The 14,005-nt window shown below is 38.9% G+C and overlaps 1 protein-coding gene across 2 annotated transcripts in view; it reads right to left on the bottom strand.

Moving 5' to 3' along the window:
- LOC133128253 (sorting nexin-9-like) overlaps positions 1-1,296 on the bottom strand; it is a 47,503-nt gene extending 46,207 nt beyond the window's left edge. For both annotated transcript variants that reach the window (XM_061241632.1, XM_061241633.1), the window contains exon 1: positions 970-1,296. In XM_061241632.1, coding sequence (XP_061097616.1) covers positions 970-981 — 12 coding nt within the window. In that variant the 5' untranslated portion in view covers positions 982-1,296. The remainder of the gene's footprint in view (positions 1-969) is intronic.
- Positions 1,297-14,005: the final 12,709 nt, after the last annotated feature.

Here is a 14,005-nt window from a genome sequence, read left to right as displayed (position 1 = left end):
GTGGTGCTGTCATATCTGCGTACTGGTCAAGTAACGTTAACATAGGCCTACTGTACAAACCAGGGTTTACAAAGCTGTAATCGTGTTCTCCGAAACATAGCGAATGGAGATCACCCCTCCTTGACAACAATTTTATCAAAATAATACCTTAATAGCTAAATAGGCGAGACGAACTTGCTTAATAGTGTTTGTCTTGAAGTAACAATTCACGTACAAAGAAATATAACATTATGATTAGGCTAGGCTTGCGTTTTATAGAAACTACAAACCATGTTTGAAGTCATCCTAGCTAACTTCATTTGGTTAGCTAACTGTGAGATCATTCTTCTTTAACCCAGCTAGCTAGTCATATATTGCCAATATTGGCATTTAAAAGTAACTAGCTAGGTAGCTAGCCTAGCTATTCGGTGTAAACGTCAGCACACAGCCGAATTCACCCTACAGCATTCATGTTAGTCATTCAGTGACAATCTTTGCCGACAAACAATTAAATGAATGCTTAAATGTTTAACTACATTCATGTGTATTAAGCGCACACATTAAATTAAATGTGTTGTTCATTCACACATTTCTTAAACATACATTACTTGAGCATCCTTTTTAGCCTGCTAGACGTCAAGTTTAAAATGCACTACATTTCCCAGTATACACCGGGATGTGTTATGACCCCATTGGAAGGGGTGTAAAATGTCACAAGACACTTTTAATATTTAAAAAATGTTCATCTTTAACACGTCGCCTAACGTCACCAGTGTATGATTTTGCCATTTATGCAGCAATAATCAAAGCTATATGCCAATTTCAACGAAAACCATCTACAAGACGCAAGAATGTTGACAAAGGACACATTTAACAGTTCAGCAGAGCTCGAAATTGTCTTCCTTGCTTCCTTGCTAATTAGCCGCATTAGACCCAAAATCCTAATGGATTAAACAAACTTCCAAAGCAACAAGTTAAAAGATATCCTACCTTGTTTGCCATTATTGTTGCATGTATTAATCATTTACTTAAAGAACAAAAAACGTGCCGTTTCTTCTGTTTTGTTTACGATTCCTCAACCCGACATTTCTTCTCCGTGCACTAGGCGAAAACACAAGGCAGTTCTTCTTAGGGAGTGCTCGCTGGACTAATTTTAATACATCACTAAATACAGATTGCCCTTTGACCCGAGAAAGCGAAATTACATTTCCTATACTTTTGAACGAGAAACCTTCGATAAGTCAGACACACAATTTTCGATCGAGTGATTACAGCAAACCAGTTACATTTGTGTTGGTGCTGCTTTTCCAACACGAAGAGAACAAAACCGGAAAGATAGCCTACTGGACGCTCGCCAAGACATTTATGAGAAGTTAGCTGAAAATACAGTTTAACAGTTCCATTTATATATACTGTATACTATATATTAACTTTCTGTTGCGATGGAACATAATACAAATAATAATGATAATAATGACATAAAATATTCAATAGCTAATTTAAGGAGTTTGGAGCTGTGATGTATTGTAATTGTAAATGACTGGCTTTACCCAAATGTTTTCCTGCTTAAGGACATTATTTATGGATTAGTCATGGACAATCGTAATTATGACTTTCTCGTGAATAACACTTTTCCTTGGTGAATTCCATATACAGAAATCAAGGTATATGAAAATGAAGCCTTTGGTGCGTTTCATAAATAATTTCTCCTGTATATAAATAGTCTTAAATTCATGGTAAAGGCAAATGCAGTGAAATAACTAAAACAAAATCTTATGTATTTATATTTCATTTATTTTTATTTTTATACATATGTGTATGCACCTGCTCCTATTTGAATATTGTGGAGTACCTGAAGCCATATTATTTGTAAATGTTTAAATTGCTTCATAAAATATGCATTGCAAAACATTTATAGTTTCGAACCTAAGGAAAACAATGTAGCTGCAAATGTAGACAGTATATTGGGGTTAGGTTGCCCTCTACTGGACAAAATGATGGTACACTTAGTGAGTAATTGGTGAGAAGCACAAAATCACATTTTCTGATCATGTGATATTAGAGTCAAAGTATGCACCCCAGCTGTAACCTGTGATGTCCAGCCCAGGGCGAATAAGAAGAGAGGATGGGTGACAATGCAATCACAGCACACAGCATCCCAACATTTGTGTGATATCTGAGACATTCTATTTGGGAACCCCCCCCCCCCCCCTCAATTAAATTAAAAATGCTTTGACATATTTTACAATACATATTGTATTGTATACATTTTATAATAAATTATAAAAACAACAATATACATATTTTCTCTCTCTCAGTATCCGTATTGTGAAGGGAGGGGGCATAAACTACAGGAACAGTAACAATACTTGTTGAAAAAAGCAAAAGCAAAAAAAGAGCAATTGTACTTCTATGAAATAATAATACAAGTGAGTATTTGAGAATGCATTGCATGTCCATTACATTATTAAGTACACCTATTAAGTACTGGATAAGACGCACATTTGCCTCCACAACAGCCTGAGTTCTTCTCCCAGCCTGAATTTCGGAGCAGAAATGAATGTTTGTCAGACCCTTTTCCAATGTTCATCTAGTTTTGGTGATCATGTGTCAACTGTAGCCTCATCTACCTGTTTTTTTGTAGGAACCTGGTGAGGTGGTCTGCTGCTTCTACTTCAAACTCATTAGTCTATACAGTGTGAAAATTGGCAGCTGCAGCCATTGGCACCAACATTCATACCATGGTCAAAGTATGAATGTGCAGCTGAGGAATATGCAGCATCTGTGTGATGCTATCATGTCAACATGGACCAGAATCTCAAGAATGTTCACATTGTTGAATCCATGCTACTAAGAATTTCATTAGTACTAGAAGGTATGCCTAATGAAATGGCCACTGAGTGTGTATAGGTATATGACCTAATTGGATATAGTATATAGTATATTTAATATAATTACAAATGTAGTTGATTTAATGACATTAAATATAATTCAATGAAATGTGACAATGAGCACTTTAGCCTCATATGAATTATTTACCCCTTTTCTTGAAAGTCTGAAAGTGACATACTCAAAATAAAATGGTTACTATACTCGACTACGTTTAGTTACAGGCATACTTTGACTATATAGATAAACCTGCTCTCTTCTGAAAGGTAACCCCTTGGGGTTTGTTTTCGAAGAGTCAGAATTACTCTACATATTACTAAAGTGAAGTTACAGAAGCCCAAACACCGTGAAAGAGTAAGCTTTTTTTCTTGCAGAAAATTTAGTTTTTGAATGGATAGATTATTGTTGCTGTGGTTGATGCGGTTGGAAACACAATGGAGCCATAGCCCCAACACTGGACAAATCCTGTTTCAAAGTCGATGACAATAATTAGCAAAAATGAGCATTCTGCATTGTTTTTTCTAAGCTATGTCTTGGCATTTGGGGAGTCCAAAAGGACACATGGAAACTAAACGATATTATGGGTCTTATGAGGTGTAAAATACCACTTTTCTTACTAAACTATGCAACATTTTTATCCAGAAAAAAAGGGTTTGCACTTCCCCCCTGTCTGTCACCCTCCACCTACTTCTCTGTCTCAACCTCCCTCTCCTTACACTCTCCTGAGCAACAGGTTGAGAAGATCATAAAAAATAAGTACAATAATGACAATAATGACACCGGCTAAAACAGTATACCCTCTCACAGATGAAGTGAATAATGTTGATTATCTTGTAACAAAGGCACATGTCAAGGTCTGGGTTATATTAGATGGTAAATAAACAGTTGGTTCTCGTAGTTGACATGGTGGATACAGGAGAAATGGGCAGGCATAAAGACCTGAGTGACTTTGACAAGAGCCAAATTGTTAAGGCCAGACGACTGGGTTGGAGCATCCCCGGTGAGTACCTACTGACAGTGGTCTGTGGAGGGACAAACCACGAACAGGGTTGCAGAGAATTCACAGAAAATTTTAATGATGGTTAAGGGAGAAATGTGTCACAGTAAATCGCACCCTGCTGCATACAGGGCTGCGTAGCCTCAGGTCATTCAGACTAGGCCTACAGTTGTCTCTGTTGCAGATTAATAATGGCTGCTAATTCATGTTAAATGAGCTAACTAGCTTTGTTCGCTCGCTAAGCAAGTTAACCAGCATAGCAGCCAGAGGTAGTACAGGTTATCATAAAGTCTATTCATAATACAACATCTTTTAGAATTATGCTAGCTAGGATAACTTTCCTATTCACTAACTGCAAGCCAGTTTGATTATAAATGTTGACGGGTACCTTTTGTGGAATGCAGTATTTAATCCACAGTAGTTGTGGCTGGCTCTAGTGATCTACTGAATATAGGTAATGTAGACTCAGTAGAGAGTGTTTTGGTCACTAAATTTTCTCCAGGTGATCTTTGGTTCTTGTACGTGTGTAAAGTTTAATTAGCCTAATTCCCTTTCCATAAAAACTTGGTACGAGACACCTATGATCCATCTCTGTGTACAGTGACAAGGTAATAGAGCCCACTCTGTGACAGTGGCCTTTGCTAATGAGATACTGTAGTATAGGTGGTCAAGGATATAGTGAAAAATGCCCAGTTTGGCCCTTGCTTCATGTGTGCTGTTTATTAAAAACCAAAAACAAAAATCAAGAAGTGCAAAACCCCAAAAAATAAAACAAAAACAATACAGTAAACAAACAGTACGACACACTTTACCAAAACAGCAGTCAGGCACTGGCTACCTGCAATATAGCCAATTTTAGCACAGCCTGACTCTCAGGTACAGAAAGAGCACCTATAAGCGGTAGTCTGTCCCCTTACATGACTTACATGACCAAATACACTTGTTTGTGAGGGTGGATGTGCATTTGGATTCTAGTTTGCCACTATGGGCAAAACAAATGTGTTATTTCCAGTGTTGCTGTGAACTGGCACATGCACAGATAGGACCCAAGGGGGGCTTGAGCCCCTGCCCTTTTGCCCTCAGAGCCCTTTTTTTGGCTGGTGTTAATTGGATTTTATTTTTTCCTTACTAATTGGTAGGTCAGTAGGATTCTTCACGCTGTAATTTCGTCATTACTGGCCACAGTACTCGCGAGCAAGCAAGCTAGCCTAATTATCAATATAGTAACATTTACGGCTAGCTAGCTAAGCTCTTTATAACTGCTGTCTGAGAAGTAGCCAGCAAGCTAGTTAGCTGTAAGCCAATTGCAGGCTAATATGTAGCGCTGTGATATGGAAACTGAAGCGACAGGCCTCCTTACGTGATTAAGCTGTGATGCAACTATGGCATATGAGCCCCAGCCTCAATCAGTGTTTTTTGATGATCTTGTTTTCTTTTTGGTTCAGCCTAGAAAAAACCCTAGAAAAATGTAAAATGCTGTTGCCTGCTGTGGAAAAATGTGCTGTTTTGTTATCCTAAATTACTTTATATCCTTTGGCAAAACCAGTTTTTATTACTGTCACATATATCTTTTGTAAAAGTGATTTTACAGGTAGTGCTGGTCAAGCCTAATCACGGTTCTAAATTCATATGCTGCGTGCAGTTTTGCCAAGGAGTGACTAATACCTGAGATGGTTAATAGCCATAAGCTCTCTAATGTTTTGGTAGATGGCTAACGTTACTATCTAGCTACTATGTGACATGCTGAAATGGTTGTTTGTAAACCTACAACTCTCAATTAGCTATAATCTTTTCCTAATCTTTGGCTATCACCAGCACAAAATAGAGAAGCTGGCTCTGTTGACAAAATTGTGATGTTTGTGTAGTCCAAGACGATTTTGACGTTTAAAAACTTTGCTGTGAAATTGCGAACCAACAACAAAGTTCCGAGTAAAGAAATGAAGGTGGTCCGGGAATTACAAATAGGAAGTTGGGAATAAGAAACCGGATTAGCCATCTGCCTAGCTTCTCTATTTCATCAAAACTTAAAGGTAGAATAGGTCATTTTGGACTCCTAAAGGCCCGGACACACCAAACCGACGGTCGGCCGCGAAGCGCCGACAAAGATCGCCTCGCATCGATACGCGTCGTTAATGTTGGCTGTGCCAAACACACTGCAACGACGGTCCGCCGACGGCCCACCGACGGCCGAGTTGCACGTATGTTCTGCGCCTGCGTGAGAGGTAATAACTCTCTACACCAGCAGGTGGCGGTAGTCTGTATTTGTCTTTCAAAAAATGGAAACCGGAAGACCGGAGAATGCGTTTGCATTGCGTTGGACCTAGAAGCAGCCATTGTCTCGCTCACAACAAACAGTTTGCTGTAATTTCCTTGTTCTTTCGCTATTTAGTAATACTAATCGAAAATTATGTCTGGTAGTGATAGTAACTTTGGAATGGCTTGCTTTCGTTGCTTCCGTTTCTCTTCTCGTGCACTGATTCGCTAGCTGGACAGCCAATCAGAGAGCTCTCTCTCATCGACGGCTCCGGGGGCTCCGATGCCGATTCAACATGTTGAACACTGTCATATCTTAGTTATATAGCCAGCTAGTTCCATAGCCAAATAAGTTGCTTGCTCATAATATAGTTGGTTAGCTAAAGTGAAAACTTCAAAAAGACAAAACATATAAATAGTTTTGTGCAGCACACTTAAGTCAACATTTCATAAAGTCACCAGTTCGGCGAACATTTTCTTACTTTTCTAACACTACGAAAAGACAACAGGCTCTGTTGTGTTTGTCACAGTCAACTTTCAAAAACAGTGCATGTTGTGGTTTTAGGGTGTTGCTGCAATTCCGCTTTCTTGACCATTAGAAGTCCGAAATTACCTATTGTACCTTTAAGAACTAAGTTGTCATAAATGCAACCTGGATTGGTTCATCTTTGGCATATGAAGTGTAATAGAATTATTGTGTATGTTATAAAGCCTGTAAAAAAAAGGTGGTCCGCTGTGAGACACGAACACATAAAACATTGGTTAGAATCTATGAAGTCTGAATCGAACAACATTACCTTGAGGGCTTTGTATGTACACAGATGGGACGGGTTTACCATCACTGCCAAAGCTTTTCTTATATTCACTCACTGAGCACTTTATTAGGAACTCCCTTTGCCCCGTTGTCTTGTGACTCTTGTAGATTCTGGCTTCTGCTATACCAACTGGGTTGCTGTTGGTATTGGCCCCCTCCTCCACCTGAGGAGGTGGTCCTGGCCAGGGATTTTGGGGACCGTCATGCTTCAGGTTGTGCTTCATGCTTCATGCTTCAGGTTGTGAACATCACCAGCACAGAATATTCGTCCCTGCAGTTGTCAGTTTCCGGAGCCTTGTCCACGGCCTCGTCCTTTGCCTTTTTGCCATTCTGCTGATTGGATTCTAGATCTTATGGAAGTCTGGGTTGGTGGCTGAAACTGCTGCTGAGAGACATATTGCGGGATCAAAGGTTGGAACACTGGTGCTTGCACAATCACTTTTCCTTTCTCGTCTCCTTCTTACCGATGGCAGCGGGTGTCAGAGAGAAGAAGTGATAAACAGTACAAATAAAGACCAAGAATTTGAACGTCTTAATTATTGGATATTCAGGTATTGTAGCGGTTGTGTGTACTCCATTGTATGTAACTGGAATTATGAAATACCCCCTAGAATTTATCACTGCCTGTTATACTATTAAAATTTAGCTGTATTTCATTAAGTTTAATTTCTGTTTAATTAGATAGGAACAATGACCTACCATTTCTGTCCACACATTTAAATTGCCTGGACTCTTCCTCTGTCTGAAAGGCTGTCTGAAAGGGAAGATTGTTGGCAGAGTTCATCAGTATTGTTCTAGAATCCTATGGAAGAGTACATTCTCAGTTATGACTTGCTGTGGAGATTGCATTTGTAGCCATATCATGATTCACTTACAATTTTAATAAATGTTATTGTCATGGTTCTGGTAGGGATTTGGCTAGGTTTTCCAGACATTACCTTTTTGCGCCACTAGATCGCGCCATTGTCACATTCTGGCCGATCTTGGTAATTAATTCCACCTTGGCAATGAATGGCGATTAGGTAATCAATGCCCTCGTGCTGATGAATGAATATAATTTCCTGCCACCTGGGATTGGATTACTGACCACGGCTAGCTACATGCCTGTGTATTTAAGCCCTGTTTCTTTTTGGGCGACAATGGCTCAGGTGGTAAGAGCAGTCGTCTGGCAGTCGAAGAGTTGTCGGTTTGAATCCCACCCTGGGTGTGGCGAAGTGTTCTTGAGCAAGACACCTAACCCCCCAAATGCGGTTTAGGGTAATGAGGATAGTCTCACATCTTCATTTTCACGTTTTATTTTGGTGCACAAATGTTAGACACAGGACCGGTGGAAGACGGAATTCCTCAGGGAGTTTGGTACCCCATTCGCAGATTCCTACGGTCTGCACCAAGGGTTAGATTCTTGAGGATTTTGCACCCTTGTTCCACATGCTTTCTCTTATTGTAGGGAGGACAACCAAAAAATTTTTTCCGGAAATCAACATGAATATTATGATTAAAAGTCATATGCTGGAGGACAGAGCCAAAACAACAACAAATGTGTCACTGGCCAAATACTTACGTACTGCATTGTACATACCAAATATTGTGAAAAATCGGACTAAATAAGGCTGAATGCTGTACTTTCAAGTTTTTAACCGTCTAAAGGAAGAGACAGGTACAACATCACCAGCTTCAATTCCGATGAGTTAAAATCCCTTGCATGTTGATGTTTGCTTACACAAAATATGTCTGTGGTGTTCATGTAGATTCCCAAACAGCTATTGGCTCTTTAAACCCATTTTTTAGTTGTAAAGGTTATTTTGAGTGCCTGACAGCACACAAAGCAGGACTCTACTGCCTCTAAAGGATTTAAGTTGAAACTGTGTTTCACCTGCATCCCAGCCCAGATCCATGACACAAGCCTCAGTACAAACCTCTAAATACATGTATGGGAGCATTTCCTTTTCGGTTCATATCACAAGGTCCACCCCATTGTCTGCTCTGTGTACAGTGTTTCTCCAGCAACCACACAGTTGATCAGCCCCCACCGAGTCTAGTAGTGCTATGTAGTGCTTTTCTAGACACTCAAAGTGCTAACAAATTAAGTTACTGATTTGATCTTGTTAAGTAAAATCAGGACTAAAACAAAAGGCTGCACCCACACCAACCCTTTTCAGGTAAGATTAAACGCATGCAACCTATAATTAGTTTTCAGCAACAAGTTTGACTGCCATCTGCTGGAGAATGACTGTAAGAAAGCAGCAGGGTGGTCATGTAGGAGGTTGTTTGACACATATGGATGCCGACTGCTGGAGAAATTAAGCAATGTCCCTAAAAAGTAAGAACCCTGTCTTGAGCAAGGCCCTTAACCCAAAAAATACCCCTGTTCTCTCTCTCGCTCTCCCCACTCGCATTTCTCCCAAGAACTTCTCAGTGAACCTCCCCTGGTAAATGAGTTTAAAGGACTTAAAGGTGTTATTCTAGAACAATGCTAAGTGGGTGCTTCTATTTAGTTTTGCTGATGAAAAGATATTTGATATTCTTATTGTCTCTGCTCAAAGTAAATTCAATATCCTAATTCACTCAGAGAATAAAGCTGCCTTCTAAGTATCAATAGCGCTTGCATTCAGCAGTGCAGTCCGTGAGTACATGAATAACAATCGCTTCTCAAATGACGACTATTGTGTTAGATAAACAATTATTTGAATTGCATGACTACTTTATAATGGTGCTATGTTTCCCTATATTTTAACAAAAGCTTTTAATTGTAGGGTGACCTGTTTTGCTTTTTAAACCCATTTTTTTATTGTAAAGGTTATTTCAAGTGCCTGACAGCACACAAAGCAGGACTCTACTGCTTCTAAAGGATTTAAGATTTAAATTGTGTTTCACCTGCAGCCCAGCCCAGATCCATGACACAAGCCTCAGTACAAACCTCTTTTTTACCATTTCCAGAATGATGACGGGCTCGGGCAGGCTGCTGGAGAGAGGCTCTGAGCATGATTCCATATGTTTATACATACAAACACTACATGTAACAAAACTGTTCAACTGCAGCAAGTTCATTTAAGATAAGAAGTTGTTTCATCAATGTCGGGCAGGCAAAAAGCTGTGTCACAAAAAGGGAAGACATTGTATTTCTTAACCAAATGTTTTAACAACCATAAAATGTAGGCTATATACTATCTCATAGATTGCCCATCCATCCATCCATCATCTTAACCCGCTTATCCTGAATAGGGTCGCAGGGGGGCTGGAGCCTATCCCAGCATACATTGGGCGAAAGGCAGGAATACACCCTGGACAGGTCGCCAGTCCATCGCAGGGCACACACACCATTCACTCACACACTCATACAGTCATACCTATGGGCAATTTAGACTCTCCAATCAGCCTAACGTGCATGTCTTTGGACTGTGGGAGGAAACCGGAGTACCCGGAGGAAACCCACGCAAACCCATCAAACTAATTTAGACATATCTACTTAACTTAAGTTCATGTTGCTACTTACTGCTTGCACAATCCACAGCAGTGGTTCACAAGGGTCCCCAATGTTTTTTTACCTTACATAGTTAAATACATTGCATAGCTAATGTTAGTTACATAGCGAGCTAAGTCAAATTCTGTAAAGTTAACTAGGTTAGCCTTATCCCGTTTTTGCGACATAAGATTAATTAAGTTAATCTCTCACAATTGACACTTACTTGTCATGTTTTTTAAATGTACCTTTTAACTATTTAAAAAACTATCTTAACTATCTTGTCATGTTTTTTAAATGTACCTTTTCGGTGTAATGAAACACCTGGTGTCAAGATCACATAATCAGAGCTAATGCTGCATTCCAGACAACTTGGAAGTCAAGTTTTTCCGACCTCATACTAGGAAAAGTGCAATAGAACGTCTTTAAAAGTCGGAATTCAAATCCTTCGACCCTGATATTGATAAAGAAAATTTTCCTTTTAATCCTGTTGAAACTATTTTTGATAATAATGGGTGCTATGTAATTGTGGCTGGCACTTTATGTCTGGTGTACTATTCCCGGTGGTGTTGGTTGTATGCCCCTAATTAAGATAATGAAGACTTCATGAAGAAGCTCCTTTCTTCAATATCCAAATTACATTCTCATTACTTGATACTGAAGGGTGAAATGAACACTGTAATAAACCCTCTCTTTCATAAATCAAACCCCGAAAATGGCACAGACTTTATCAAATTTCTTGAATCAATACGGCTATACTGACCCTTGGCAATCTCTACAGATAAGCAGTTCTACTTTTTTTTCTCATTCTCGCATAGATTTTCTTTTCATTCTTAAATGCTTCTTCCCTCAGTGGGAATACTGGGCAAGGGTAAACCTTTCGCTTTAGACCTGAATTTAAAGTCCCAACCCAAATAATTCCATCCCTGGAAACTTAACCCTACAGTGTTTTGCAGATGCTTGCAGATCACATTGGCAGGGAGAATACAATGTATCAAAATGAATATTGTCCCACAATATCTGTACCTATTTCAATGTTTGCTTCGCTGGGTCTCTCTTTTGTACCATTGTATTCTCTTCTTTTATATGGGGCATTACAAAGGCTTCAAAAATCCTTAGTACATGAATAGATCAGAGGGAGGCTTGAGGTTACCAAAAAGCTTTGGTATGCCATGCCAACGGACTTAACCCAAGACCTAGTAGACTGATAATCCGTCATATCCATTTGAGAATCTGGCAACAAAACAAGCAATACTTTGGCTGGAACACGGCCCCCCTTAACACCCCAATATGTAATAATGAGCTATTCAAACCTTCTAAGATTCATGCCAGATTCTCTCTCTGGGTCAGATACGGTCTTAGCACAACTGGATATTTTTACATTCTCCTTCTTTGCTCAGCTGTGCATAGCCTTCAACCTACACCAATCTGACCTCTTCAGGTACATATTCAGCATTTCCTCAAATCAAAGACATCTTAATTTCCACCCTCTTTGGGAATTGATAACCTTCTGCTGCTGACAAAAATGACATGGTGCATATTTTGTTTGTATATGACCTTTGAGCTCCAGATACACCTAGATAGATAGTAGATAGATAGATAGATAGATAGATAGATAGAAACCTGTATTGCAGGGAAGTCCCACTGAGACCAAGGTCTCTTTTTCAGGGGAGCCCTGATTACAACAAAACATTTACAGTTACAGTTTAATGAAAACAAAATTTACAGTTTGGATCCTAGGAATTCACATACACCACGCAAAATATAGGGATAAAATAATGAAATAATGAAATAAATAAAAACATAAAAACATAAAAAGGAGATAAGACAGGGAATAGTGATCTGATTGTCCTAATTTAGGCAAGTACATTCAACCTCTTTTCGTATCATATCCATCACTAATTTCTTGAAGGACTCAATCAGGGTAAGGCAATCTAACTTCAATATATCCTGACATTCCACATATGAGGTGAAAATGCGCTAAAAGTGGTATTGCCCAGAATTGAGTTCTCCAATCCAATCTTGTGATCAGATATGATAACTTGCGGTTTTGATGGACAGAAGCCTGGTCAGGTAAAGAGGAAGTTTGCTGAGCAAGGCTTCCTTTTACAATGAAGAGAATACCATCCTACTGAACAATATAAAGCACAGTGATGTGTTCGGAAACCCTCTTCTGTAATGAAGCGCAATGCGCTATGATAAATTGTGTCCAAGGGCCTTAAAGTGCTGTTAGAGGCATGCCTGTACAGGACATATCCGTAGTCCAATAAGGATAATATTGTCACCTGCACAATCCTCTTCCTGTTGTCCAATGAAATCCGGATCTATTTCTGTAAAGAAACCAGATTTTGGTCTTAATTCTTTGGCCACATGAGTTTTAAAAGAGAAATCATGATCCAGCCAGATACCTAAATATTTGTAGTACAATTTGACCACCAGTCAATGAGGATATAGCAGTATTTGGCATAGTTGTATTCCGTGTAGAAAAGATCATGTACTTAGTTTTTTCAGTATTCAAAACAAATTTAAGGCCAGCTAGAGCATGCTGTATAACATTAAAAGCTTAAATGCTTATTGTAAGTGAGGGCTTGGGTGCACAAAAATGTGAAAAACACTTTGGTAATTCCCCAACTATTGAATCATTCATCACATTGAAATAGTATTAACTCTTGACTATATACACTGAGACAAAAGAAAAAAGTTCTTTTTTTTCACATTTCTCTTTAGTTTGCTCTGAAGTTACGAGCAGTCTAGAACACTGTTTAAGATCCCACCCCCAGCCGTCTGCTCAGCACACACAATAACGCATGCACTTTTGTCGAATTTTTAATCACAGCCTAAAATAGCTTAAAAAGTGTAGTCACTTCATCGTCTATTCTTTTTCATGTAACAAATGTTGTAAAAATATTTTAGTATAATTTGGAATGACAGTGTATTAAATTAAAATTAAATGTATACATAATACTTGTATACTCAGTTATTAGGCATTTATTAGACTTATTTTTAGACTTGATGACAATGTTTGTGATGAGTGACAGGTTGTTTATTCATGCAAAATAGATTTGGGGTTTAAAATTCAATTAAGCTGCTTTATTTTAGGGGCTTAGTGATGGCAGGTAATTTTTGACCAGGGGAGTATACAGAATGTTAAGACTACACAAGGGTAAAGATCAGCAGTTTCTGCGATACTCAAACCAGCCTATCTGGCTGATTGGTTGATGTGAACATTAACCGAAGCTCTGACCGTATCTGCATGATTTTATGCATTGTACTGCTCACAATTAGATAATGGCATGAATAAGTAGTACTCAGTGGGTGTATAAACACTTACAAATCGACAACGTTTGAGAATAGCTGGTGCACCCTACCAAGCTAACAGCCCTGTTTGATGGACAGTCTCCAGTAAATACATACATGTACAACTTCGTAACCAAAGCAATTATATTAACTGACAATTTGGTAACATTGTTTTCCTTTATACATGGCCCAAGCCTCATCTTGCAGTTTTTTTCTGTTCATGCTATCTGATTCATAACATCTTTTAGATGCCATCCTTAACTGTTTTTTTGTGTGCATCACGATTGTGGTGATTGGCTGCCTGTTGCCATAATTT

The sequence above is a fragment of the Conger conger genome, chromosome 5 (genome assembly GCF_963514075.1).
Source record: "Conger conger chromosome 5, fConCon1.1, whole genome shotgun sequence".
NCBI lineage: Eukaryota > Metazoa > Chordata > Actinopteri > Anguilliformes > Congridae > Conger > Conger conger.
Note: the sequence above shows the minus strand (reverse complement) of the source record. Positions and strands in the feature narration are given on the sequence as shown.